This window comes from Ornithorhynchus anatinus, chromosome 1 (assembly GCF_004115215.2).
Source record: "Ornithorhynchus anatinus isolate Pmale09 chromosome 1, mOrnAna1.pri.v4, whole genome shotgun sequence".
NCBI lineage: Eukaryota > Metazoa > Chordata > Mammalia > Monotremata > Ornithorhynchidae > Ornithorhynchus > Ornithorhynchus anatinus.
This window is the reverse complement of record NC_041728.1, coordinates 135,948,985-135,973,201: the sequence shown is the minus strand read 5'-3', so window position 1 is coordinate 135,973,201 and position 24,217 is coordinate 135,948,985. Positions and strand designations below refer to the sequence as shown.

General features: G+C 43.3%; 1 protein-coding gene across 2 annotated transcripts in view; it reads right to left on the bottom strand.

Annotated features, from left to right (window-relative positions):
* Positions 1–1,393: 1,393 nt before the first annotated feature.
* The window catches only part of PRKCI (protein kinase C iota), a 74,018-nt gene continuing 51,194 nt past the window's right edge, over positions 1,394–24,217 (bottom strand). For both annotated transcript variants that reach the window (XM_029064226.1, XM_029064227.1), the window contains exons 9-18: positions 19,799–19,975; positions 19,225–19,322; positions 17,261–17,347; positions 14,699–14,834; positions 11,850–11,937; positions 11,125–11,250; positions 10,809–10,888; positions 7,229–7,318; positions 5,960–6,075; positions 1,394–4,099 (exon numbers count right to left, since the gene is read on the bottom strand). In XM_029064226.1, the coding sequence (XP_028920059.1) occupies positions 4,012–4,099; positions 5,960–6,075; positions 7,229–7,318; positions 10,809–10,888; positions 11,125–11,250; positions 11,850–11,937; positions 14,699–14,834; positions 17,261–17,347; positions 19,225–19,322; positions 19,799–19,975 (1,086 nt within the window). In that variant the 3' untranslated portion in view covers positions 1,394–4,011. The remainder of the gene's footprint in view (positions 4,100–5,959; positions 6,076–7,228; positions 7,319–10,808; positions 10,889–11,124; positions 11,251–11,849; positions 11,938–14,698; positions 14,835–17,260; positions 17,348–19,224; positions 19,323–19,798; positions 19,976–24,217) is intronic.

The window sequence follows — 24,217 nt, the reverse complement described above, 5'->3', positions numbered from 1 at the left end:
CGCAGTGGGCAATTGGCAGAGTGAGGATTAGAACCCAAGTCCTTCTGACTCCCAGACCTGTGCTCTCTCCGACAGTCCACACTGCTTCAATAGCAGGGGAGCACAGATTCTCTATATGATATCTCCCCCTTGGGGGGCAGAGAGCAATGAGGCTGAGAAATGTGCTCTTGGGAATAATTGGAATTAGAAAATTATACTCCAAAAGGCAGTGAAGCCTGGGAACGAAGCCTGAAAAGATACACCTGGGTAGCGTTTATGTTTACGTGGGCAGGTGAGATTATTTTTTTCAGTCCGTATAACAAGCAGAATGAACCAAATTCACCTAGTAATTGGATGGAAAGCTCCACCACTAGAATTCCTCGAGGGCAAGAATCACGTCTGTCAACGCTATCAATCAATCATGTTTATTGAGCTCTTACTATGTGAGCACTGTATTAAGCACTTGGGAGAGCACAACAGAATCAGCAGCACGTTCCTGTAATTCTCTCCCGTGAACCGACGCCTTACCGTAGCAGAGTTTGCGTGCGGCAATGAAGCTTAGAGCCATGCCCCTGAGAGATACTCTCTCTCATCAGGGTTACTCATAATGGAGAGGTGTAAGTCGAAGCGTCAAAGCTGATTCACCTGTGCTGGGCAGCAGCGGTACTGGAAAGAGTCAAAGGCGGATGATCAAAATGTCCATCAAAGAAAATGGCAGAGACTTAAGTTTTTAACTGCAACCAAGACGACAACTGTAAACCACTTGAATATTTTTACAAAGAAAACTCAAAGGATAAATAGTCCATAAAATAGCTGTGAATCGGAACGACTCGAAGGCATTTGAAGCAGCACTTAGTACAGTGCTCTGCATGTAGTAAGTGCTCACTAAATACGATTGATTGATAACGAGCTTACAGTCTAGCCAGTTGTCTTTTGAACGTTCCCAAGCACTTAGTACAGTGTTCTCTGCACACAGTAAGCCCTCAATAAATACTACTGATTGAATGACACCTTCAAAGACAAAAAAATTCCCAAATTTCAACAAGCTAACGCACTAAATGGTTTAGTTTCACTGTCATTTTTAACACTGCCTTTTCAATCAAGTCGTGTACTGTATCCTGAACTTTGTTTTGACACCCTCTAATAAAATCCAACTCACATTCTGATAAGAGAGATGTTGGGAAATTACAAGTTTTCCGCGCGTCAGTGAACATTTCTGGATTCCATTTATGTATGGCTGCACTGCAGGCCCGAAGGGATTTTCAGAATATTCATGTAAATATCCAATATTCAAGTAAAAGCTTGCAACAGTCACAGGCATACTAAAATCTCAAACAACAGGTTTTCCTTTTGATTGAACACAAGCCTTCATTCTCCTCTTACAAAGTCTAAGACATATTAAAATCCACCAGTCTACAGGCTATTAGAAACATTTTATTTAAAGTTTTTAAATTTAAAGTAAAAAAGGTGCACAAATACAGGTCATGATTAGACACAACGATGTCCAAGACAGTATTCCACGTGAAAGAAAAATGCAATTGCATTAGTATTGAACTAGCAGAGTATCCACAGTCCAGTTCTTATACAAATAAAAGGAGATTTCTCCACATAAATATATCGTGCTTTCGCAAAATAGATCACGTATTTCCTGGAAAATCAAAAACCCACCTAATTTGACTGCCCGATTACTGAGTTCCCTGCTGAACATTTTAAGACAGCCTTTAGGCCAACAATAATAATAAAAAAAAAAGTCCACATCTTGTCATGGCCTTAAAAAAAAGTCCAAAAAATTCAATGTGTAAGAAAAAATATACTTGCAATGACAATTCCGTATAAAATTCCCACATCACATTTAGTTTAAAAAAAGGATTAAAACAAAAGGCCACCCTTGAGGTTAAAGCCACCTACATAGAAAAAAATGCATATCACCTGTGACATTATTAGTAGAAAGTTGATCGTTTTTCCTTTGAAGATAAGACATCTGAATATGAAGAGTCCATTCACGCAAATAGATTTGTAAGTGTTTGGTTGAGGAAAATGACCTAACTGCTGATTTTTCTCCCCAAACCATTTCATATTAACACCCTTTCTGAAATTAATCCACAGGACCGAGTGCATATCCCTAGGGGAACAGCATCACTGTGAATTTGAGATCACAAATAAATTCCTGGCATAAGATTTCATTATTCCCCACAGGTTAAAAATGTGAGGCGAAAACGATACTTGTTTTTAAAATAGTAAAGTTTTGATCATTTACACATGATTGTGGCAAACACTTTTGCTCATTTCTCTTGAATTTTTTCAACAAAAGCCAAGATAAGAGAGTAGGTGAAGAATGAAATTGTGCAAACAACAGGATTGAGTGAAATGATGATTCTAGAGAAAGGCAACTTTAAAAGAAAAAGGAAGAGGGGTAGAGGAATTAATCTAAATATAGATGAACAATTTCTAAATACTTTTGAATTTAAGATTGGGTCAGTTCTTTACCTCCTTCCATCACCTGGTCTTTCTTAATTTAGTTCTGTTAAATTTGGGCCAACATCCCTAGGGACTTCGGATGCAGAGGGCTACGGTTATTTCAAATGGCTTACCAATTTTCCTCCGTCAAAAATCCAAAAAACCCAACCACCCACTTAAAACGAGGAATGAAATGACACATTTGGCATCTTTTCAGGAATAAATTCTCCTCATCAATAGCTATTCAAAAATAGTCTGAAGATTCTGCCTCCTCTGTGCTTTATATTACATTTGCTATCTACATGACAAACATTTGTAAAACCCATACTGTGAGTTGGCATTATGGTGACTTTATGATTTTCCTCTGGTTCTTGTAGTGCTATTTTCATTTTTCTTGGAATCCACTGAAGACTTCATTGATCTGGTCGAATATAATTCATTACAATTAAGAAAGAATCACCATGCCATACCTGGATGATCACCTCTTTGCTACAGTCTAAATTATATATAAAAAAAAATCACCTGTTCTGCTTCCACTGGGATGGTGGTCTTACATCAATAGTCTCTCCTTGTTATATAAACTGTCAAAGATAATTACTTTCACCGCCCCCCCGCAAAAAGCAGCCATAGCATTTTTCAAGAAAATAAATATTACAAGGTCCTACCTTATTTAAATTGAGCTATTCATTTTTTTTTACTAGAGAGTATTTTTTCCTTTACTCATACACTGGCAGTTTTTCCCACACTCGGTTGAATTCCAACTCCTATTTAGCATATTAAACTGTCACGCGTTACAATTCTGTCTGAAAAGGATAGGCTCAGAAAGGCACTCTATTCACATACTATGACCCCTCTACCCCTGGTTCTCAAAAACAGGTCAGGATTGGAGTCCGATGATTGCTTAATGCAATGTGTCTGATTTCTTTCAGGAGTGGAAACCAATGTTTCCCAGTGCTAAGGAAATGGCATCTACCTCTGATTATCCAATATCAAAACTGCTGGCCTAAGTTTGCTTGTGACTGATAACATGGGGCAATACTAAAACCCTGAAGAGTGAGGGTAAGAAAACTGAGGGAAGACACTGCGTCTGATATTCGTCGCCACCCTTTAACTACAAGTCTCTTCTTAACTGTACCATGAAAACTGTACTTAGTAGAATCTTATGTCACTATTTGACTATGTGCTTTAATGCAACAGGAACTGTTTAAAAGTATACCAAGTGTTTCCTTTTATATATATATATATATTAAAAAAAAGCCACGACTACATTACATACCAGCAGGCTATACAAGGTCCACTACGTTACAATCAGGCACCTTAACCCCAGCAGATGCTATAACTCAACTTTGGCAAGTTTCTCTGGAAGCTACAGTTTCAAGGTTTTTTTCCTCTTCTTCTTGCAGTTAAATGGGATTAACTGGCCATAACGATGACAAAAGATATTGCGTACTCCACAGCAGATGACAACTTGAAAACGTTCAGTCACTTATTCTATGATTGCATCCAAATTGTTAACGCTTTTCCATGCATTAAACAACACAAGCAACAAGGCTGCAGTCCAGAAATGAGGCCTCCTCAGACACATTCCTCTGCAGACATCAAAAGAGGATTGATATACTCAAAGCCTTCAAATTCAGATTGATCGATCTTCTTCACGATATCACTGGCGGAAGAAAAACAAGTTCATTTTCTGAGAGAGTGTTCAGCGATAAATCGTTAATTGCACCGTATTGTAAAGTTTAGTAAACAAGGGTACAGGAAGCTAAAGGAATTGAAATGACAAGGGAAAAATTACAGTGTGACGGCACGAATTTCAAATAGCATCTGATAACAGTTCTAGGGGTAGCCAAAACAAAAGCCTACAAATAAAATACAGAAACCCATTGTTGCTATTGATGCCTGTCTACTTGTTTTGTTGTCCGTCTCCCCGCTTCCAGACGATGAGCCCGTTTTTGGGTAAGAGCTCTCTACGTGTTGCCGATTTGTACTTTCCAAGCGCTTAGTACAGTGCTCTGCACACAGCGCTCAATAAATTCGACTGAATGAATGAATGAAATCCAATGGGAAATATTTTATGCTGATCTAGCTAGAAGTGGAGTATTCTGCATCTCGACTCATACTACATGGTTTCATTTCTCAGAGTCCAACACTAGTCTTTGATGAGAGCAGAGCCTTCAGGTTTGCTCAAGGTCAAGGCTGGTGATCAGCTGCTAGGCTGGTGATGAGCGGCTAGGCGCCGCTCCCAAAATAGCCGGGGCTAATAGCCAACCGCACAGCTTAGAAGCCGGGGCAGATGATGAAGAGGACCATTGAGAATGAGGAATATCAAAGGAATCAGTCCTTTGATTTTAATCCAACTCCCAGCTCCACAGCACATATGTCCAGATGTTTAAGCTCTGCCATTTCCCCTCCCGCCTTTAGACCTCAAGCTCCTTGTAGGCAGGGATCATGTCTACCAACTCTATTGTACGGTACTCTCCCAAGTGTTTAGTACAGTGCTTTCGACGTGCTAGGTGCTCAGTAAATACCACCGACTGACTGGGATTGAGAAGTAAAATGGATGTAAGAGCGTGGCTTAGTGGATAGAGCACGGGCCTGAGAGAAGCACCTGGGCTCTAACCCCGGCTCTGCCACGTGTCTGCTGTGTGACCTTGGGCAAGTCACATCACTTCCCTGGGCCTTGGCTACCTCATCTGTAAAATAGGGATTACGAGCGTGAGCCCCATGTGGGACAGGGGCTGTGTCCAACCTGATTAACTTGTATCTATCCAGTGCTTACAACAGTGCTTGGCACAAAGTAAGTGTTTAACAAAAACCATTATTACTACCACTTACTGGTCACAGATGCCCAATTTTCATTTTGACTGTTTGCAGATGGAGAGGGCATGAAAGGGTCCTCCGGGGGGGCCCAGTGCAAGTAAAATGAGTTTTGCATTGGCACGCTTCGAAGCGTAAACAGATTGGAAAGGACCAATTTTGGACTTCTCAGCCTGGCTTGGAAGCTCTTGGGTCTTGCTGGAGATATAGAATGAGGAAGACCAGGGGCCAACCCCTAACAAGCTGTGGCGTAAACCGCAACATGGCCTCCACTCCCTTCCCCACCATCAACAGATGGGAAAGTCTGGGGGACAATGGTTTCCATTATTACTTGGAGTTAGCACCACTGGTGGTCATTACAAGAGATCTAGTAAGAGGGGAATTCTGGCCTTCAAAGGATGGGGAAGAGAGAGGTTGGAGATGTGCCACAATTACCGAGTTGATAAGTAGAATGAGCATTTTTTGAGCACCTATTTGGTGCACTGCACTCTACTAGGCGCTTAGGAAACCCAAAATAAAGCCTTGGCATGTTCCCTAACCACTATGAGCTTACATTCTAGTGGGAAATTTACTTTGACTCTCAAATCTGAGGGGGATGTTAATCTCAATCCCAGGTGTACCACCACGGCATCCGGAGCTAGACTTCAAGAATGAATAAAATGTAAGCAGCAATTTTACCATTTCATAAAAAAGAGTATTTACTTACTCATCATCTGGAGTGAGCTGGACAGGTTCATTAGTGAATTGGGAATCAAAGTTATCCAAACCAAATTCCCCTGAAATATTTGGTTTAAAGGGAGGGACCACCTGTTTTTGTTCCATCTACAAAGAAATGTTTGTCAACAGTTAAATACTGACACATTTCCAACAACGAAATCAAGTCTTCCCCATTCCACCATTCACTTGTTGTGGGATCTTAGGCGAGTGACTTTGAATTTTCTGTACTTCAGTTTTCTCATCTGTAAAATGGGTATTAAATAGCTGGTCTCCCTCTCTCCTAGACAGTGGGACAGCGACTCTGTGACCCGTGACTGTGTGACCAATCTGGTAATCTCGTATCTCTATCCCAGTGCACAGTACAGTGCTTGGCACACAGGAAGTGCTGGATACAACAATAATTATCTTGCATTTTCAGGAAAGGCCAACGGAAGTGTTTCAAATGATCTCTTTAGCTTTTATTTTTGCTTCTGCCCCTCTTGCCCTCTGACATTATCCAAAGTATTTCCTTATGTGGCCAAAATCGAGGTCCCCAGATAAGGGCAGCCTACAGAACAGACTAGTGGATGGAGCACAGGCCCAGGGGTCAGAAGGACCTGAGTTCTAATCCTGACTCTGCCACTTGTCTGCTGCGTGACCTTGGGCAAGACGTTTCACTTTTCCACGCCCCAGTTAACTCATCTATAGAAAGGGGATGAAGACCATAAATCCCATGTGGGACATGGACTGTATCCAACCAGATTATCTTGTATCTACCCCAGGTTCAATACATTGCCTGACATACAGTAAGCACTTAATACCATTAAAAAAATGCACATGCAAATCTGGGGGGGGGGGGATGATGGCTTATTTTATACATACCCACTCTAGAACCATTCTAGAACCTTCTGAAGGTTTAGGTACACTTAAGTACAAATTTTGTGCATGGTGTAGCGGATAGAGCATGGGTGTGGGGATCAGAAGGCCGGGGTTCTAATCCAAGCTCCACCACCTGTATACTGTGTGACCTTGGGCAACTCGATTAACTTGTCTGGCCCTCAGTTACCTCATCTGTAAAATGGGGATCGAGACTGGGAGTCCCACAGGGGACAAAACTGTGTCCAACGTGATTTGGTTGTATCCAACCCAGCGCTCAGTACAGTGCCTGGCACATAGTAAGCCCTTAATAAAGACCATAATTATTATTATCATTATTCCTGAACTAAAAATTGGAGCGGAAAATGTTTCTACAGCTCCACAAATCGGTCATCTAACATACCAGATCCCAGTCAACGTTTCGGAAGAATGGATGTCCCTGAATATCAGCAAATCCAGTTTGAGGATGACAACCCAAACGTTCCTTTGGGTCCTAAAGCGGGAAATGAATGGTTTCAAAATTTCAGAAAACGTTTATGCTTTCGAGAGGTGACAAGTTCATTTCAAACAAAAATACAGAGCATCCCACCAAGCAAAAACCAAGTACAATTGCCAACATTCCACCACAGTTCCTTCCCCAACAGTCTTATCTGCTGCCTCAGATGAAGTAGGAGAAAGAGAGCAGGAGGACATGCCAAAATGCCTATTCCAACTCGATTTTCCCTTTCCTTATCTTGGGCCACTTTAATAAGCATTGATTTCCCCCCCCAGGTGCCCCGCACCATACACTTTATCCCTCCCCTTCAAATAGACATTTGTCACTCCACAGAGTCTGTCTCTGACCTCTATTTCACCAATCTACCTATAAAATGGGCTCATACCAAATAGCAGACCCCAATACTGCATCTATTTATTTATACACGTACACATCAACCATCTATTCTTCTCGGTGTGGGACTTTATTCGTCTAATTCATTAGGTCTGAGATAACGCTACCATCTGTGAATAGACTTAGCTAAATCACCACTATGAATGAGAACCGGTTCTCACCTTTCTGGTGAAAGGCGTTCAGATTTACATATTAACACGTCTCACCTTCACTTTTCACTGTATGAACAATTAAGACTCAATTTTAGATTTTCCTCATATGATGTATTTATATAAAAGCTCACAGACTCGATTTCTTAGCATCTATCTCACCCCTTGCCCACATCCTTGCTCTGGCCTGGAACTCCCTCCCCGTTCATATATGACAGACTCTCCCCATCTCCAAACCCTTATTAAAATCACAGTTCCTTCAAAAGGTCTTCCCCAACTCTTCATATCCCTTACTCCCTCTTCCTTCTGTGTTGCCCTTGGATATGCAGCATTTAAACATTTAATATTCCCCTCCACCTTCAACCCCACATCACTTCTGCACATAGCCATAATTTATTTAACACCTGTCTCCTCCTCTAGATAGGGAATATGCCTATCAACTTTATTGTTCTGTACTCTCCTAAATGCTTATAATAGTGCCCCGCACACCAAAAGTGGTTAATAAATACCACTGATTGGCTATCTTACAATTCTGTTACCCTGGTAGAGACTATCATATGGCCTTCCCTCTCTGCCCGGCCCCTTCAAACATAAACGCTACTTGATTTTCCTTGCCGCTGGCCTTCAACCTATTCATTCATTCATTCAATTGTATTTATTGAGCGCTTACTGTGGGCAGAGCACTGTACTAAGCGCTTGGGAAGTACAATTCAGCAACAGAGACAATCTCTGCCCACAATGGGCTCACAGTCTAGAAGGGGGGAGGCAGACATCAAAACAAGTAAACAGGCAGCGTGGCTCTGTGGAAAGAGCCCAGGCTTGGGAGTCATGGGTTCTAATCCCGGCTCCCCCACTTGTCCAGCTGTGTGACTTTGGGCAAGTCACCTCACTTCTCTGTGCCTCAGTTAGCTCATCTCTAAAATGGGGTTAAGACTGTGAGCCCCACATGGGACAACCTAATCACCTTGTATCCCCCCAGTGCTTAGAACAGTGTTTGGCACATAGAAAGCGCTTAAATACCATTAAAAAAAGTAGCATCAGTATAAATAAATGGAATTATAAATAAAAAATACGGAATGCTTCACGAATTTGAGCGTCGCCCTTGCGCAGGGCCTACCTATCTACAAATTCCAAGGAAAGAAGGCCACACTTTCCATTTTATCTATCTCACATAAGTAAGCAGACAACTGGGGCTCTTAGTTCTGTCAAGCTGCGTGCTTCCACTATGTGTTTTTATTAAAACACCTGTTGGGTATCCTGACTTGCCTGATATTTAGATATGGCCCATCGTGGAAATGGAAGCAACGGGTTATGCGAGTACATTAGCTACTGATATGGTGAATGCTACATGGAGAGTTTTCCAGAAACACAACACCCAGATTACAGGAAGTCTTGATGTACTAATTTCCGCTAAAATGCATTTACTTCTGTATTTGGGCTTAGCTCCACTTGCAGATTAAAAAAAAAAAAAAAAAAAAAGCTAGAAGCCCAGGCTGGTATTTGTTTTTTGATCTCTCCCCCTCTAGACTTTAAGGTCGTTGTGGGCAGGGAATGTTTCTATTTATTGTGATATTGTACCCTCCCAAGCGCTTAGCACAGTGCTCTTCACACAGTAAGTGCTTAATAAATATGGTCGACTGTCTGTCTGTGTGCGTGTCCTGTTTGAACGTCCTCGGTTAGGCCTTCAGCTTGGTCAGAATACCACCCATTGTCAGGATCTAGTTAAATTCCCTTTTAGATGCATGCTATTTTTACTCCTTTATTTTATATTCCAAAGCATCCTGTTTTAGGGGCAGCTTGGTTTCAAGCACCAGAAAAATCTACCGCAACTATGTGTGATCCCGCATAGCCGTGGTTCTTATTTTGGCTTTTGCACCTCCTTGTCTCCTCTTCCTCTGGTAGCTGCCTCTTCCTCTCAATTCCCGTTGGCCCTTCTTCTTCCCAGCACCGCTGCTGCTCCTCATCTCTGCCAGTCCCTTTTCCCCTTTGTCTCTTCTGTCTCCCTCCTTCTCCTCACCCCAGCTGAATCCTCTTCCCGTCACTATGGTGGCTACCACTGCCAAGGAATAGTTGCCATGATCCAGAGGACCAAGGGGGTGCAACAGAAGGAAAAGGGGAAGGGGGAAGTTGTCTGACAAGGAAAAACTGAGAGGAAAGGAAGTGGCAGTGGGTGACAAGTGGCAATTAATCATCTGTATTTACTGAGCACTTACTGTGCACAGAGCACTGTACTAAGCACTTGGGTGAGTACAATATAACAGACGTATTCCCTTTCCACAATGAGCTTACAGTCTAGAAGGGGAGACGGACCTTATTATAAATAAATGACAGATGTATACAAAAGTGCCGTGGGCCTGGGAATGGGGATGAATAAAGGGAGCAAGTCAGGGTGACGTGGAAGGGAGTGGAAGAAAAAGAACAGAGGGTTTAGGGAAGGCCTCTTGGAGGAGATGTGCCCTCATTACGGCTTTGAAAGGGGGAAGAATTATTTTACAGATTAACCGCTTGGGGATGATGGCTCCTGGCCCGCAGTTCTGATTTCTTGATCCCATGCATGTCGCTATAACTAGGTTTTACTATGCCTTGCGGCATATTACCAGGAATTAATTCATCAAAAACGGGGCAGGAAGTATCTGCGGTTCATGCTACGAGGCAATTTCTTCCGCTCACTGCGGGAATTTATTCTCTCTCTGGAGTGTCTCACATCCCTTATTTACATATGAAAAGTGTCTGTCTTCAAATGTTTTGGAGTAGGATGGATTAAAATCCAGAGAAGGGTGGGATCTTCAACTGCCTAGCACTGTCTCAGTTTCTAGTTAAGAACTGTGTTCCTGATGTACTAGGAAAAGATGGGCAGGAAAATTTATTTAAGCTGCAGACACTTTTTCTTTCAAGCTCTTGTCATAATAATATAGATGAAATTACACACACACACACACTCTTACCTTGTTAAGAAAACTTTTCAGAACACTTGCAGCTTTTACAGAGAGAGACCGTGGTATCCGAATTTGTTTTTCCAATATTACTATGAAGGACAGAATTTATGGTATTAAAAATTAGGGTCTTTTTTTTGAAAAACATGAGTGCAGATATTGGATCAACATTCCCTCCCCTAAACCACACATTTGACCAGGTTGCTTTTCCTTGGCCTTATCGAAAAATGGCACCAGATCGAGATCCTGTGAGAACCCACTTGAATTATACCCGAGAGTCTGGGCAAGATCGTCAGTTATATTTGGAGGGCAAAATAATACTAATCACCTTGGAAGAGATAGTCCTCTGTGTTCTGATCCGGATTGTCAGAGCTCCCAACAATATCAAAGGGTGATCTCCCGGCCATCATCTCGAACATAAGCACTCCAAGAGCCCACCAGTCAACACTGAACCCTTTGGAAAAGGATAAAAACACCAGGCAAAATTAAATCCAGTGACATAATGAGTCAGAATGCAACAAAAAAGGGTCATCGTAGAAGCCACAGGAATTATTTCACTCATTAGGAATAGAAGAATATTCAAAATTAACTTTTCCGATATTACAATACACCAAAGGTATTTATGGAGTGTTTATGGTGTGCAGAACACTGTGATGAGCGCTTGCGAGTACAACAGAGCTGGTTCACCCGTCCTCAACCCGAAAGGAGCTTACAGAGAAGGAGCGTGGCTTAGTGGAAAGAGCCGGGCTTGGGAGTCAAAAGAAGTGGGTTCTAATCCCAGCTCTGCCACTTTTCAGCTCTGTGACTTTGGGCAAGCCACTTCACTTCTCCGTACCTGTTACCTCATCTGTCAAATGGGGATTAAGACTGTGAGCCCCATGTGGGACAACCTGATAACCTTGTATGTACCCCAGTGCTTAAAACAGTGCTTGGCACATAGTAAGCACTTAACAAATACCATTGTTATTACTATTACTAGTGTATTGTTTAAGGACTCAAATATAACTTCAACCCAACACAGCCCAGCCAAAACATAATCCATCGGATAATCACCGTAATCTTCTCCTCGTAAAATTTCTGGAGCGATGTAATTAGGAGTTCCACAGAAAGTGCTGGTTGTGTCTCCTGGCCTTAATCCTTCCTTAAGAAAACAATTGACAGATTAAAAAATGTGACACATTCCCAACTCAGTTTTAAAATCTTCTGCTAACATTTTCATCTATCATATGGGATTCCCGACATCTGCACCTGAAATCCTACACTCCCTTAAGTGTGCTGGTATTCCAGTCCCTTCCACCTTTCCAAAACTGAATGTTGGTGAGCATTCAATTGCTACATTCATTCAACCATATTTATTGAGCGCTTACTGTGTGCAGAGCACTGTACTAGCGCTTGGGAGAGTATACAACAATAAACAGACACTCCCTGCTCACAAGGAGACATCAATATATAAACACAAATTTCAGATATGTATATAAATGCTGTGGGGCTGGGAGAGAGGAGACAAGAGTTTGACCCAAAATGGCATTTTTCCTGTTCTTAAGGAATCAAATGTCCCAGAACTGTTATGGGGGAACGACGGAAAGAAGTTTATACCACGTTTAAATTTTTAAAAAGTGTCTCCAGGATACTCTTCTATCGTGGAAATTAAACAGTTAAAAAAAGTTCTTTGAAAACTATTAGACTGCCTTGCTTAATGTCAGCATTTTAATGTTCTCAAGTAGGCTCTGAGGTTTTAACACTTAGGTGAATGGGGAATGCGATTCACAAGTTGGCTGTTACTATCGACTGTGAAGATGATCTTGGGTGAAGCTAGTTCAATGAGGTAAGTGGGAGCTACGTACAACTGTGGTGGGAAGGAGCTAGAACATTCAAGTAAAAATTTTACTCTCCAGAGAAAAATGGAAATAAAGACAAGAAGACTAATCACTGTTGGAGATTTCTTGAATTTAATACCTTCTGAAGTTTTTAAAAAAGAAAAAGAAAAAGCAGAGTTTTAAGTCCGTTTATTATTATAATTAATGGTGTTTGTTAAGTGTTTTATTAGTGCCACGCACTGTACTATTTGAAGACCCCACTCAAATTAGAAAAACAATACTTGGATATTACTTAGGCTAAGATCGGAAAAAGAAAAAGCAGAGTTTTAAGTCTGTTTATTATTATAATTAATGGTGTTTGTTAAGTGTTTTATTAGTGCCAAGCACTTACTAAGTGCTGAGGTAGATACTAGATAATCAGATCCTACATTGGGTTTGTGGTCTAAGTAGGAGGGAGAACAGGTATGGAATCCCCACTTTGCAGATCAAGGAACTGAGGCACAGAGAAGTTAAAGGACTTGCCCAAAGTTACCCAGCAGGTAAGTGGTGGACCAAGGATTAGAACCCAGCTCCTGATTCCTAAGCCCATGCTCTTCCCACTGGGCCATGCTGCTTTTTTTAACCCTAAAGCAAAAGATGTGCTCCAATCAATACGAGCAGCCCTAAGGCCTAAAGGTGTCAACAACACCCTGTATCCAACCCAAAAGGAGTGCAGACTAGTGGATAGAGCACAAGCCTGGGAATCGGATGGACCTGGGTTCTAATCCTGGCTCTGCCACTTGTCTGCTCTGTGACCTTAGGTAAGACACTTAACTTCTCTGTGCTTCAGTTACCTCATCTGTAAAATGGGGATTAAGGCTGTGAGCCCCATGTGGGACAGGGAGTAGGTTCAACCTGATTACTTTGTATTTAGCCCAGCGCTTAGAGCAGTGCCTGGCACATACTGAAAGTCTAACAAATACTCCTTTCAAAAGCCCCCAGCAGGCTCAGAGTCTGTATTTGTACTCTTTCAAGTGCTTAGTGCACACAATAAACGCTTGATAAATACGGTTGATTGATTAGTTGGGAGCAACCGGGACAGAAATACAACTATTTCCAAGGCTTAAACCCCCATTCCTCGCCCAGCTACTCCCCGTGGCAACTGGGAAGCAGCATGGGTCAAGGAGTTTGGGGTCTGGGTTCAATTCCCAGCTTTGCCATAATTAATCAATTAGTTAATAGTATTTATGAATCAGGTCAGATTGTGTTGGGCAAGGGTCTGTGGTGGTATGTTGGCAACTGCACTTGCTTTGTGAGATGCTGTGTATTTTTATTTGTTTGAAATTCACTTGTCACCTCTTGAAAGCACAGATATTTTCCGAAATTCATAAACCAAGTTAATCAGGTCAGATATGGCCCCTGTTGTACGTCAGGCTCGCAGTCTAAGTAAGAGGGAGAAGAGGTAGATCTGCTGTGTTTCTGTTGTGACCTTGGGCAGGTCATCTGACTTTTCTGTACCTCAATTTCTTTGTTATCTGTAAAATGGGGTTGAGATACCTGTTGTCCCTAGCCCTTAGACCAGGGACAGGGACTGTGTCTGGACTGATTATCTTCTCCCCCTCTAACTATAAGCTCATTGTGGGCAGGGAACGTGTCTGTTATACTGTACTCTCCCAAGCGCTTTGTACAGTCCTCTGCACACAGGAAGCGCTCAAAAAAATACAACTGATTGAATTGTATGTACCCCCGGGCTTAATGCAGTGCTGGGCACACAGTAAGCACTTAAATACCACAATTATGATGTACAGGACCTCAAAATGATTGTGCAATTGGATAAGTGGCCACCCAAGATGGCAGAACTGCCTCTGGCTGAAGGTCATTTTCTGCGTTGTCTTCTTTCTTCACTTTCATCTAAATGTGTTTATCACTGATCTATTACATATAGACAACTTGGTATTTGATAAGAATTGACTAAAAATAAATGCGGCGTATACTACTGGGCTAGACTCTCAGTAGGCAACAGGAGTATTAGTTGACTTGGGGAACAAAATCAATATATTGAAAAATCCAAAGCTGAAAATTCATTTTGATCATTTTTCCCCTCACCTTACACATGCCATAGTCAGTAAGTTTAATGTGTCCTTCTGAGTCCAATAATACATTGTCCAGTTTCAAATCTCTATAAATTATGCCCCGTTCATGTAGATAGTTTAATGCTAAGCTGATTTCTGCAGAATAAAATCTAGGAGAGAAAAAATGAGGTCACATTTGATTTGCTTACACTAAATGTTTAGTCCCCAACAGGAACAGTTCGATACAAAAATCAATCCCTTCCTATTACTAAAGAATACCATAACATTTCATTGAAAGACTTCGCTCAAGTATGTTGATATTCAAAATCCCAAGCAATTAACCACTCTACATCTTTGAGATCTAAAATCGCTTTCTTTAAACCATCAAGTCACCATGCAGTAAACCACACTTTTTTCATTCGTATGTTCTCAAAGGTTTCTTTTAAGCTACCTGCTACTAGCCATGAATTTGACTAACCACTCTCTTCTCAATGCTGACAACCAGAAAGTTCAGTCTGGCTACAGGATAGGTGCTACATAATAATTCTGGTAATTGTTAAGCACTTACCAGGTGCCAGGCACTGTATTGATTACCCAAGCTGCTTCCCAGCCTCTTTGGTGGTCATTCCACTCTTACTTTACATAATAACACAGGGCCAGTGAGCTAGGGCTACGTACATTCAGAAAGCACAGTTGGCTGATCAACTGAGAAGCAGTAACGGCTTAGGGGATAGATCCCGGGTCTGGGAGTCAGAAGGACCTGGATTCTAATCCTGGCACCATCATTTGCCTGCTCTGTGACCTTAGGCAAGTCACTTCACTTCTCTATGCCTCAATTACCTCCTCTGTGAAATGGGGGTTAAGACTGAGAGCCTTATGTGGGACAGGGACTGTCCAACCAGATCAGCTTAGACTTGCCCCAGGGCTTGGTACAGCGACTGGCAAAGAGTAAACGCTTAACAAATGTCATAAAAAAAAAAATTAGGAGATCACCTGTGCTGAAGTTAGGATCAGCAGGGATCATCATAAAACTGGGACAATGGGAAGGGAGAAAATAGTTATCTTTGCTTTCTGACCTGTCCACTTGGCTCCTCTCAGAATGGAGGGGTCTCATCCAAAGTGGTAGGTCCAGTAGGTTACTTCTCCTCCCCCCAGTCCCATACCCCGTCAGGAAGGAATGGCCAGTGGAGCCCAGCCATCAGCCATATGGCAAGTTGGCTCTGAGCAGGCCACTTTCTGTGTGCGTCTCCCTAGCCTTGTGTCTGTCTCGCTTGCCACTTCCCTTGCCCTATAGTGTATGGGTGCATACCCGACTTCCCGGCCCATATATGCCCATGCCTTCCTCTCATCATTTCTCACACCCCACCTCTTGGAAATCAATCCCAAAGTTTGCCCTCACACTTAAAATGAAAAGCTGGTACCTCCTATTGTTAGTTACTACAACTGTTAACCTAAGAGCAAACCTTATCCTGTGGGGAGTTTATGCAGAAATTCCTGTAGAAACAGGGCATGGGGATGGAGGGAGAGAGAGAAGAGGGAGAGGGATATCACTGACTGGCAGGGAACTGCACAGAGAAGCTGCGTATCAAATATTGGACAGCTCATTTTTTAATGGTATTTGTTAAGTGCTTCTGTGCCAGGCACTGTACTAAGCGCTGGGGGAGATACAAGAAAATCAGGTTAGACACAATATCTGTCCCACATGGAGTTCACACAGTCTTAATCCGCATTTTACAGATGAGGTAACTGTGGCATGGAAAAGTGAAGTGACTTCCCCAAGGCCAGCAGACAAGTGGCAGAGCCGGCATTAGAACCCAGATCCTTCTGACTGCCCATGCTCTAACCACTGGGCCCTGCTGCTTCTCATTCCTTTTCTACACAGGATCAACTGGCCGAGATCACCCAAGATAGGGGAGAAGAGCTAAAAATTGATTTCCAGATCTTACAGCCAGATGAAAAGACTGTATGGCTTTGGCTCTATGGAGAAGCAGCGTGGCTCAGTGGAAAGAGCACGGGCTTTGGAGTCAGGGCTCATGAGTTCGAATCCCAGCTCTGCCACTTGTCAGCTGTGTGACTGTGGGCAAGTCACTTCACTTCTCTGGGCCTCAGTTCCCTCGTCTGTAAAATGGGGATGAAGACTGTGAAAACCACGTGGGACAACCTGATTCCCCTGTGTCTCCCCCAGCGCTTAGAACAGTGCTCGGCACATAGTAAGCGCTTAACAAATACCAACATTATTATTATTATTATCTGATCTATATCTAGGAGAAGAGGTTGACTTCTGGGCAACGGAAGCAGCAAGTCACTATTTCCCGATGCTCAAAACCACCCCCAACTTGGTCCCATGTTACCATACTGGTGGTGGGGAGGGGACCTGGGACGATAATGATAGGACTATTTTTCTCACCCTTTTCAAGTGGATAAGAGCACACAGATCATGCCATCATCTCATCATACAGACTATGGTTATCAAGAGAAAAGTATCTGTGTCTTCCCATCTATTTGGAGAAAGGATCTGGAGATAAGTAGATGCTAACAGAAATGGAGAAATGAGAAAGCTCTTTAATAGGGGGGAGAAGAAGCATACTATCTTTACCTGGCATGCTCTTCTGGAAGTTTCCTTTGCCGCTGCATATGAAACATTAGATCTCCTCCATTTACATACTCTATGACAAAAAATAGCCTGAAACATAAAAATTAAAAAACCCATGAGACCACATTTCTGAACTAGACTGTAGGATATATATTTTTGACATTACTTCATCGTCATCATCCATGCTATTTGTTGAGCACCTGCTCTAGGCCAAACACTATATTAAGTGCTTGGGAGAATATGCAGAAACACGACATATGATTGCTGCCTACCAGGAGCTTACAATCTAATAAGGTGGACAGATGGACAAAACTTATTTACAGGTAATGGGAGCAGAAGGAAGAAACCAGGTATTACAGGAAGTACTTCAAATGTAACAGGACGAAAGAGTTCAAAATAAATACCTGGATAAAAATACACATGTTTACATAACTGCTGACTATAGGAATAACAGTAATGTTGGTATTTATTAAGCGCTTACTATGTGCAGAGCACTGTTCTAAGCACTGGAGTAGATACAGGGTAAGCAGGTTGTCCCACGTGAGGCTCACAGTTAATCCCCATTTTACAGATGAATTCATTCAATAGTATTTATTGAATGCAAGCAATGAAATATGTCAGTGCTAACAGTGGTGGTAGGTTGATATGCATGGGATACTGAGAACTAATCAGGGAAGTCTTCCCAGAGGAGGGTGGAATTTTAGGAGATTCTGGAAGATGCAGGGAACCATGGTCTGGTGAATTTGGGTGGAGGAAATTCGTCATGAGGCAAAAAGTGGTTTCCTGATGTAGCTGGCCACCCTCAATAATAATGATAGTAATGATGTTATTTGTTAAGCGCTTACTGTGTGCCAAGCACTGTTCTAAGAACTGGGATAGATACAGGGTCATCAGGTTGTCCCACGTGGGGCTCATAGTCTTAACCCCCATTTCACAGATGAGGTCACTGAGGCCCAGAGAAGTTGAGTGGCTTGCCCAAGGTCGCACAGCGGACAAGTGGCAGAGACAGGATTAGGACCCACGTCCTCTGACTCCCAAACCTGCTGGGCTCTTTCCACTAAGCCACACTGCTAAGAATGAGTTTGGGGAAAGCCACGGATGCCAGCTAAGGGGGTAGACAGGACTGATCTATACGACGGAGAAAGCTGGTGGAGGCCCTGAAGCCAATGGTAAGGATCTTCTGCTTCACATTGAGGAGCAGTGGACTGGTACATCTGAGGGGGATATATAAGTGCTGATGGGTGCTTTGGGAAGATGACTCTCCCCCTCTAGACTGTGAGCTCACCGTGGGCAGGAAATGTGTCTGTTCATTCATTCAGTTATTCATTCAAACTGTATTTGTTGTAGTGTACTCTCCCAAGTGCTTAGTATAGTGCTTTGCACACAGTAAGCACTCGATAAATATGACTAAATGAATGACTGGAGGAGCAATGTACCGCAGTTTCAAGTGGGGAGAGGCTGGAGGCAATGAGGAGGCCAAAACATTAGTCTAACATGGATCTCCAAAGCCAGGTTCGTAGACATGTTCCCTGCCCACGATGAACTGCACAGTTCAGTGTGGGAAAGAGACATTATAATAAATTACAGATATATATATATAAGTGATGAGGCACTGGAGGAGGGAAGGAATATTAAGTGCTTAAAGTGCACAGGTCCAAGTGCAGAGATTCAGGCGTTAAGGGAGAGGGAGTTAGAGAAATGAGGTCTTAGTTGGGGAAGGACTCTTGGAGATATGATTTAATAAGCCTTTGAAGATGAGGAGAGTGGTCTGACACATGTGAAGGGGGAGAGAGTTCCAGGCCTGAGGGAGGACGTAGACAAGGGATTGCCTTGCAAAATCCTGAATGGCCTGGAGACGGCAAAACCAGAACTGATGTTCACCACAACCATAAAACTCGGGGACGACTTATAAGAAACACTCCAGAAATGTGTGAGACCAAGTCCTTCATAGCATCTTCCATTTTTACCTGCTTTCTGTCTGGAAGCAAGAATGTAGTCCAACGAGGAAGGGATGGTTAGATGCCTGCTCAAAAACATGCTTCTCTGTTTGCACCCAATCTATATCCTAATTAAAAAAAAAAAAAAAGGACAGGAGAATTCTAAGATCTCTCACACAGAACGTCATTCTCTGCATTGGATAGAAAATAGTCAAACCAGATTGCCGAATGCAAATGGTAAATTTAATTTCTTAGCAATTTAGCTTATCCCAAATTGGTTTAGTTCACAATTACTAGGCAGGAGTCATGCCAAACCAGCAAATGTTATTATACTAGGAAAGAGTCTACAGTCTATAATAAATTTCAACTTTCTTCCCAAGGCTCAGTTGTTTTTATTTATTTACTGTCACAATGGTTTAGTTTGTAGATTAAACCTACAAATCTAGCATCTCATGTAAAAATGAGAGAACTATGTAGAATGCACTTTTTTAAAACCACATATTTAGAGATACTATATTCTCGTATTTCATTAGGCACTCCAAATCCAGGTCTAAATACTGCTCTCCTCAATTTGAAGTGAAAAGAAAGATGGAATGCTGCTTACCTCATCATCATTGACGAGCTCTTTCTTCACAACTTTCATTGCATAAATTCTTTCAGTTTTCTTTAATCGCACCAGAAGTACTTTGGCATAACTTCCTCTTCCTATTACCCGGAGTAAATCAAAATCCTGGAGGCCCAAACTGGATGAAGCTTTGCCACTTTCCCTTGTGCTCATTGCCTGTCAGTGATATTTTATTACAGATTGGAAACATTAGCAGAACACACTGTTTTGGAACTAGAGATGTCATTTATTACTATTTTTCATTCCAGCAGACTTCCCCATTATTTGACTTTCCTGATATTGAACCCCCTTCAGTTTAGAAGAATATCAAACCCAGGGAATGGGACTGAGGGCTCAGAAAAATTGGCTCAATTAGGCAAAAAAGGCCTCATCAGAGTACAGAAGCTAACAAAATAAAGATGAGTCCAGATGCACAATACAGAGAAGAGCCCAGTGAGGAAATGGCTGATCCCCAGTGGAAATGGGCACGAGGAGTCTAGATGCCTGGCTTTCCTCTTAGAGGTCATCTCTTAAGCACTTAGTACAGTGCTCTGCACATAAGAAGCGCTCAATAAATACTAATTCATTCATTCATTCATTCAATAGTATTTATTGAGCGCTTACTATGTGCAGAGCACTGTACTAAGCGCTTGGGATGAACAAGTCGGCAACAGATAGAGACAGTCCCTGCCGTTTGACGGGCTTACAGTCTAATCGGGGGAGACGGACAGACGAGAACAATGGCAATAAATAGAGTCAAGGAGAAGAACATCTCCTAAAAACAATGGCAACTAAATAGAATCAAGGCGATGTACAATTCATTAACAAAATAAATAGGGTAACGAAAATATATACAGTTGAGCGGACGGGTACAGTGCTGTGGGGATGGGAAGGGAGAGGTGGAGGAGCAGAGGGAAAAGGGGAAAATGAGGCTTTAGCTGCGGAGAGGTAAAGGGGGGATGGCAGAGGGAGTAGAGGGGGAAGAGGAGCTCAGTCTGGGAAGGCCTCTTGGAGGAGGTGATTTTTAAGTAAGGTTTTGAAGAGGGAAAGAGAATCAGTTTGGCGGAGGTGAGGAGGGAGGGCGTTCCGGGACCGCGAGAGGACGTGACCCAGGGGTCGACGGCGGGATAGGCGAGACCGAGGGACGGCGAGGAGGTGGGCGGCAGAGGAGCGGAGCGTGCGGGGTGGGCGGTAGAAAGAGAGAAGGGAGGAGAGGTAGGAAGGGGCAAGGTGATGGAGAGCCTCGAAGCCTAGAGTGAGGAGTTTTTGTTTGGAGCGGAGGTCGATAGGCAACCCCTGGAGTTGTTTAAGAAGGGGAGTGACATGCCCAGATCGTTTTTGCAGGAAGATGAGCCGGGCAGCGGAGTGAAGAATAGACCGGAGCGGGGCGAGAGAGGAGGAAGGGAGGTCAGAGAGAAGGCTGACACAGTAGTCTAGCCGGGATATAACGAGAGCCCGTAATAGTAAGGTAGCCGTTTGGGTGGAGAGGAAAGGGCGGATCTTGGCGATATTGTAGAGGTGAAACCGGCAGGTCTTGGTAACGGATAGGATGTGTGGGGTGAACGAGAGCCTTGGGTACGTCATCTCACTTCTCTGGGACTCAGTTACCTCATCTACAAAATGGGGATTATTATTCAATAGTATTTATTTATTGACCGCTTACTATGTGCAGAGCACTGTACTAAGCGCTTGGGATGAACAAGTCGGCAACAGATAGAGACAGTCCCTGCCGTTTGACGGGCTTACAGTCTAATCGGGGGAGACGGACAGACAAGAGCAATGGCAATAAACAGCGTCGAGGGGAAGAACATCTCGTAAAAACAATGGCAACTAAATAGAATCGAGGCGATGTACAATTCATTAACAAAATAAATAGGGTAACGAAAATATATACAGTTGAGCGGACGAGTACAGTGCTGTGGGGATGGGAAGGGAGAGGTGGAGGAGCGGAGGGAAAAGGGGAAAATGAGGCTTTAGCTGCGGAGAGGTAAAGGGGGGATGGCAGAGGGAGTAGAGGGGGAAGAGGAGCTCAGTCTGGGAACGCCTCTTGGAGGAGGTGATTTTTAAGTAGGGTTTTGAAGAGGGAAAGAGAATCAGTTTGGCGGAGGTGAGGAGGGAGGGCGTTCCAGGACCGCGGGAGGACGTGACCCAGGGGTCGACGGCGGGATAGGCGAGACCGAGGGACGGTGAGGAGGTGGGCGGCAGAGGAGCGGAGCGTGCGGGGTGGGCGGTAGAAAGAGAGAAGGGAGGAGAGGTAGGAAGGGGCAAGGTGATGGAGAGCCTCGAAGCCTAGAGTGAGGAGTTTTTGTTTGGAGCGGAGGTCGATAGGCAACCACTGGAGTTGTTTAAGAAGGGGAGTGACAGGCCCAGATCGTTTCTGCGGGAAGATGAGCCGGGCAGCGGAGTGAAGAATAGACCGGAGCGGGGCGAGAGAGGAGGAAGGGAGGTCAGAGAGAAGGCTGACACAGTACTAATGATTGATGGATCTCTGGTTTAGCAGATGCTAAACTGGACCTGGGTGAAAAATGTCTTGAGAGGAAAGGGTGTTGCTTGGAGTCTCCTGGGCAGAAGGTGACAATTCTTCCCAATATTCACCTCCCACAACTCCTTCACTCATCAACCCTGAACACAACCCAGTCGCTATTTATGTATTTGGACAATGTGTTTACACTTCCCTGTATGTGCTTACTAGGCAGGAAGGTCCCGGGCCTGGCAGAAGGGCAGAGTTCCTCACCAGAATTACTTGGAACATTCTGGAAGGAGGCTGGCCCCATTGCCAAGGGTGGGCGAGCTCATGTTCGTGGGTGGGGCCAAGGTGTATTAAGGGCACAGCGAAGTGAAGACAGGGAATAGGAAGTTTCCTGCCGGCTGGGAGGTGTGCTGCCTGCCTCTTTCCCTGAGACCTAGCCAAAAGAGATCTTCAAGTCGTAAACTCCTCTCTCTACCTGAGGTAGACCTGGGATAAAAAGGCTTTTCCTAACTAAACCCTCATTCCCCCCTCCCCTCCGCATCACCTATCCACTTGGATCTGTTCCAGTTAAGTATCTGATAATCACCCTAACCTTAGTCCCACACCTCTTAAGAGAAGCAGCATGACGCAGTGGAGAGAGCATGGGTCTGGGAGTTAGAAGGTCAGGGGTTCTAATCCCGCTCCTCCACTTGTCTGCTGTGTGACCTGGGCAAGGCACTTTACTTCTCTAGGCCTCAGTTACCTCATCTGTAAAATGGGGATTGAGACTGTGAGCCCCTCGTGGGACAGGGACTATGTCCAGCCCGATTTGCTTGTACATACCCAGCCCTCAGTACAGTGTCTGGAACACAGTAAGCACTTAACAAATACCATAATTATTATTATTATGTACATATCCTTTCATTCTGTTGCTTGTTTTAATGTCTGTCTCCCCCTCTAGATTGTAAGCTCCTGGTGGGCATGAGTGTGCCAACCAACTGTACAACTGCATGGTATTTTCCCCATGCACTTAGTAAAGTGCTCTGCACACAGTAAGTGCTCAATAAAAACCGACTAAATTTGGTCTAAACCTAGAGGGTATTATTCAATTGTATTTATTGAGCGTTTACTTTGTGCAAAGCACTGTACTACGCTCTTGGGAGAGTTCAATACAACAATAAACAGACATATTCCCTGCCCACAGTGTGGTTACAGTATTATAGGCCAGACCCTAATTTCCCAGACTTGTCCCTTAGCGAAGCTCTCAGCCAGCCAACCACATAACGACTGACTTCAGTGCTTTAAAAATGTTCCCCGGCAAATCTTCATTTAGAATGAGAAGCAGCATGGCGTAGTGGTAGAGGTCCCCACGTGGGACAGGGACCGTGTCCGCCCCGATTTGCTCGTAACCACCCCAGCGTTTAGAACAGTGCCTGGTATGTAGTAAGTGCTTAAGAAAATACCACAATTATTTTCTGCTGTGATCTTTTCCCACTTGTGGTACTAACTAAATCCCGGCTTTGGTCTTGTCTTGTCTGGGATTCTGCTTCAGCCAACCCAGCCCGAGCAACTGGCTCCTGGGCAGACCTCCTAATTCCACATCTTTCTTTAGTAAAACTAAATATAGGAGGGCTGATTTCAATCCTCATTTGTGGCTAGACAGCAAAGTGGTCCAGAGTTCGATCTCCTTAAGGGAAAAGTCTCAGTGGACTCTAACAGTCCCTAAATTTTCCATCTGCATTGTTTATTGTCTTTGTTTGAAAGCTCCTTGACAGTAAGGAATCATATTGTTTTAACTTGATTTCACAAATTTCTTTTTTGGGTCATGCTGTCCTTTAGGGACAATCACTCAAATGAGCACTAACCAAAAAAAACAAAAACAAGAAGACAATCTGCTTCCCTAAAAATATGAGTACAGTGCTCTGCACACAACAAATGCTCAAGAAATACCACTGATACTAAGCACTTAG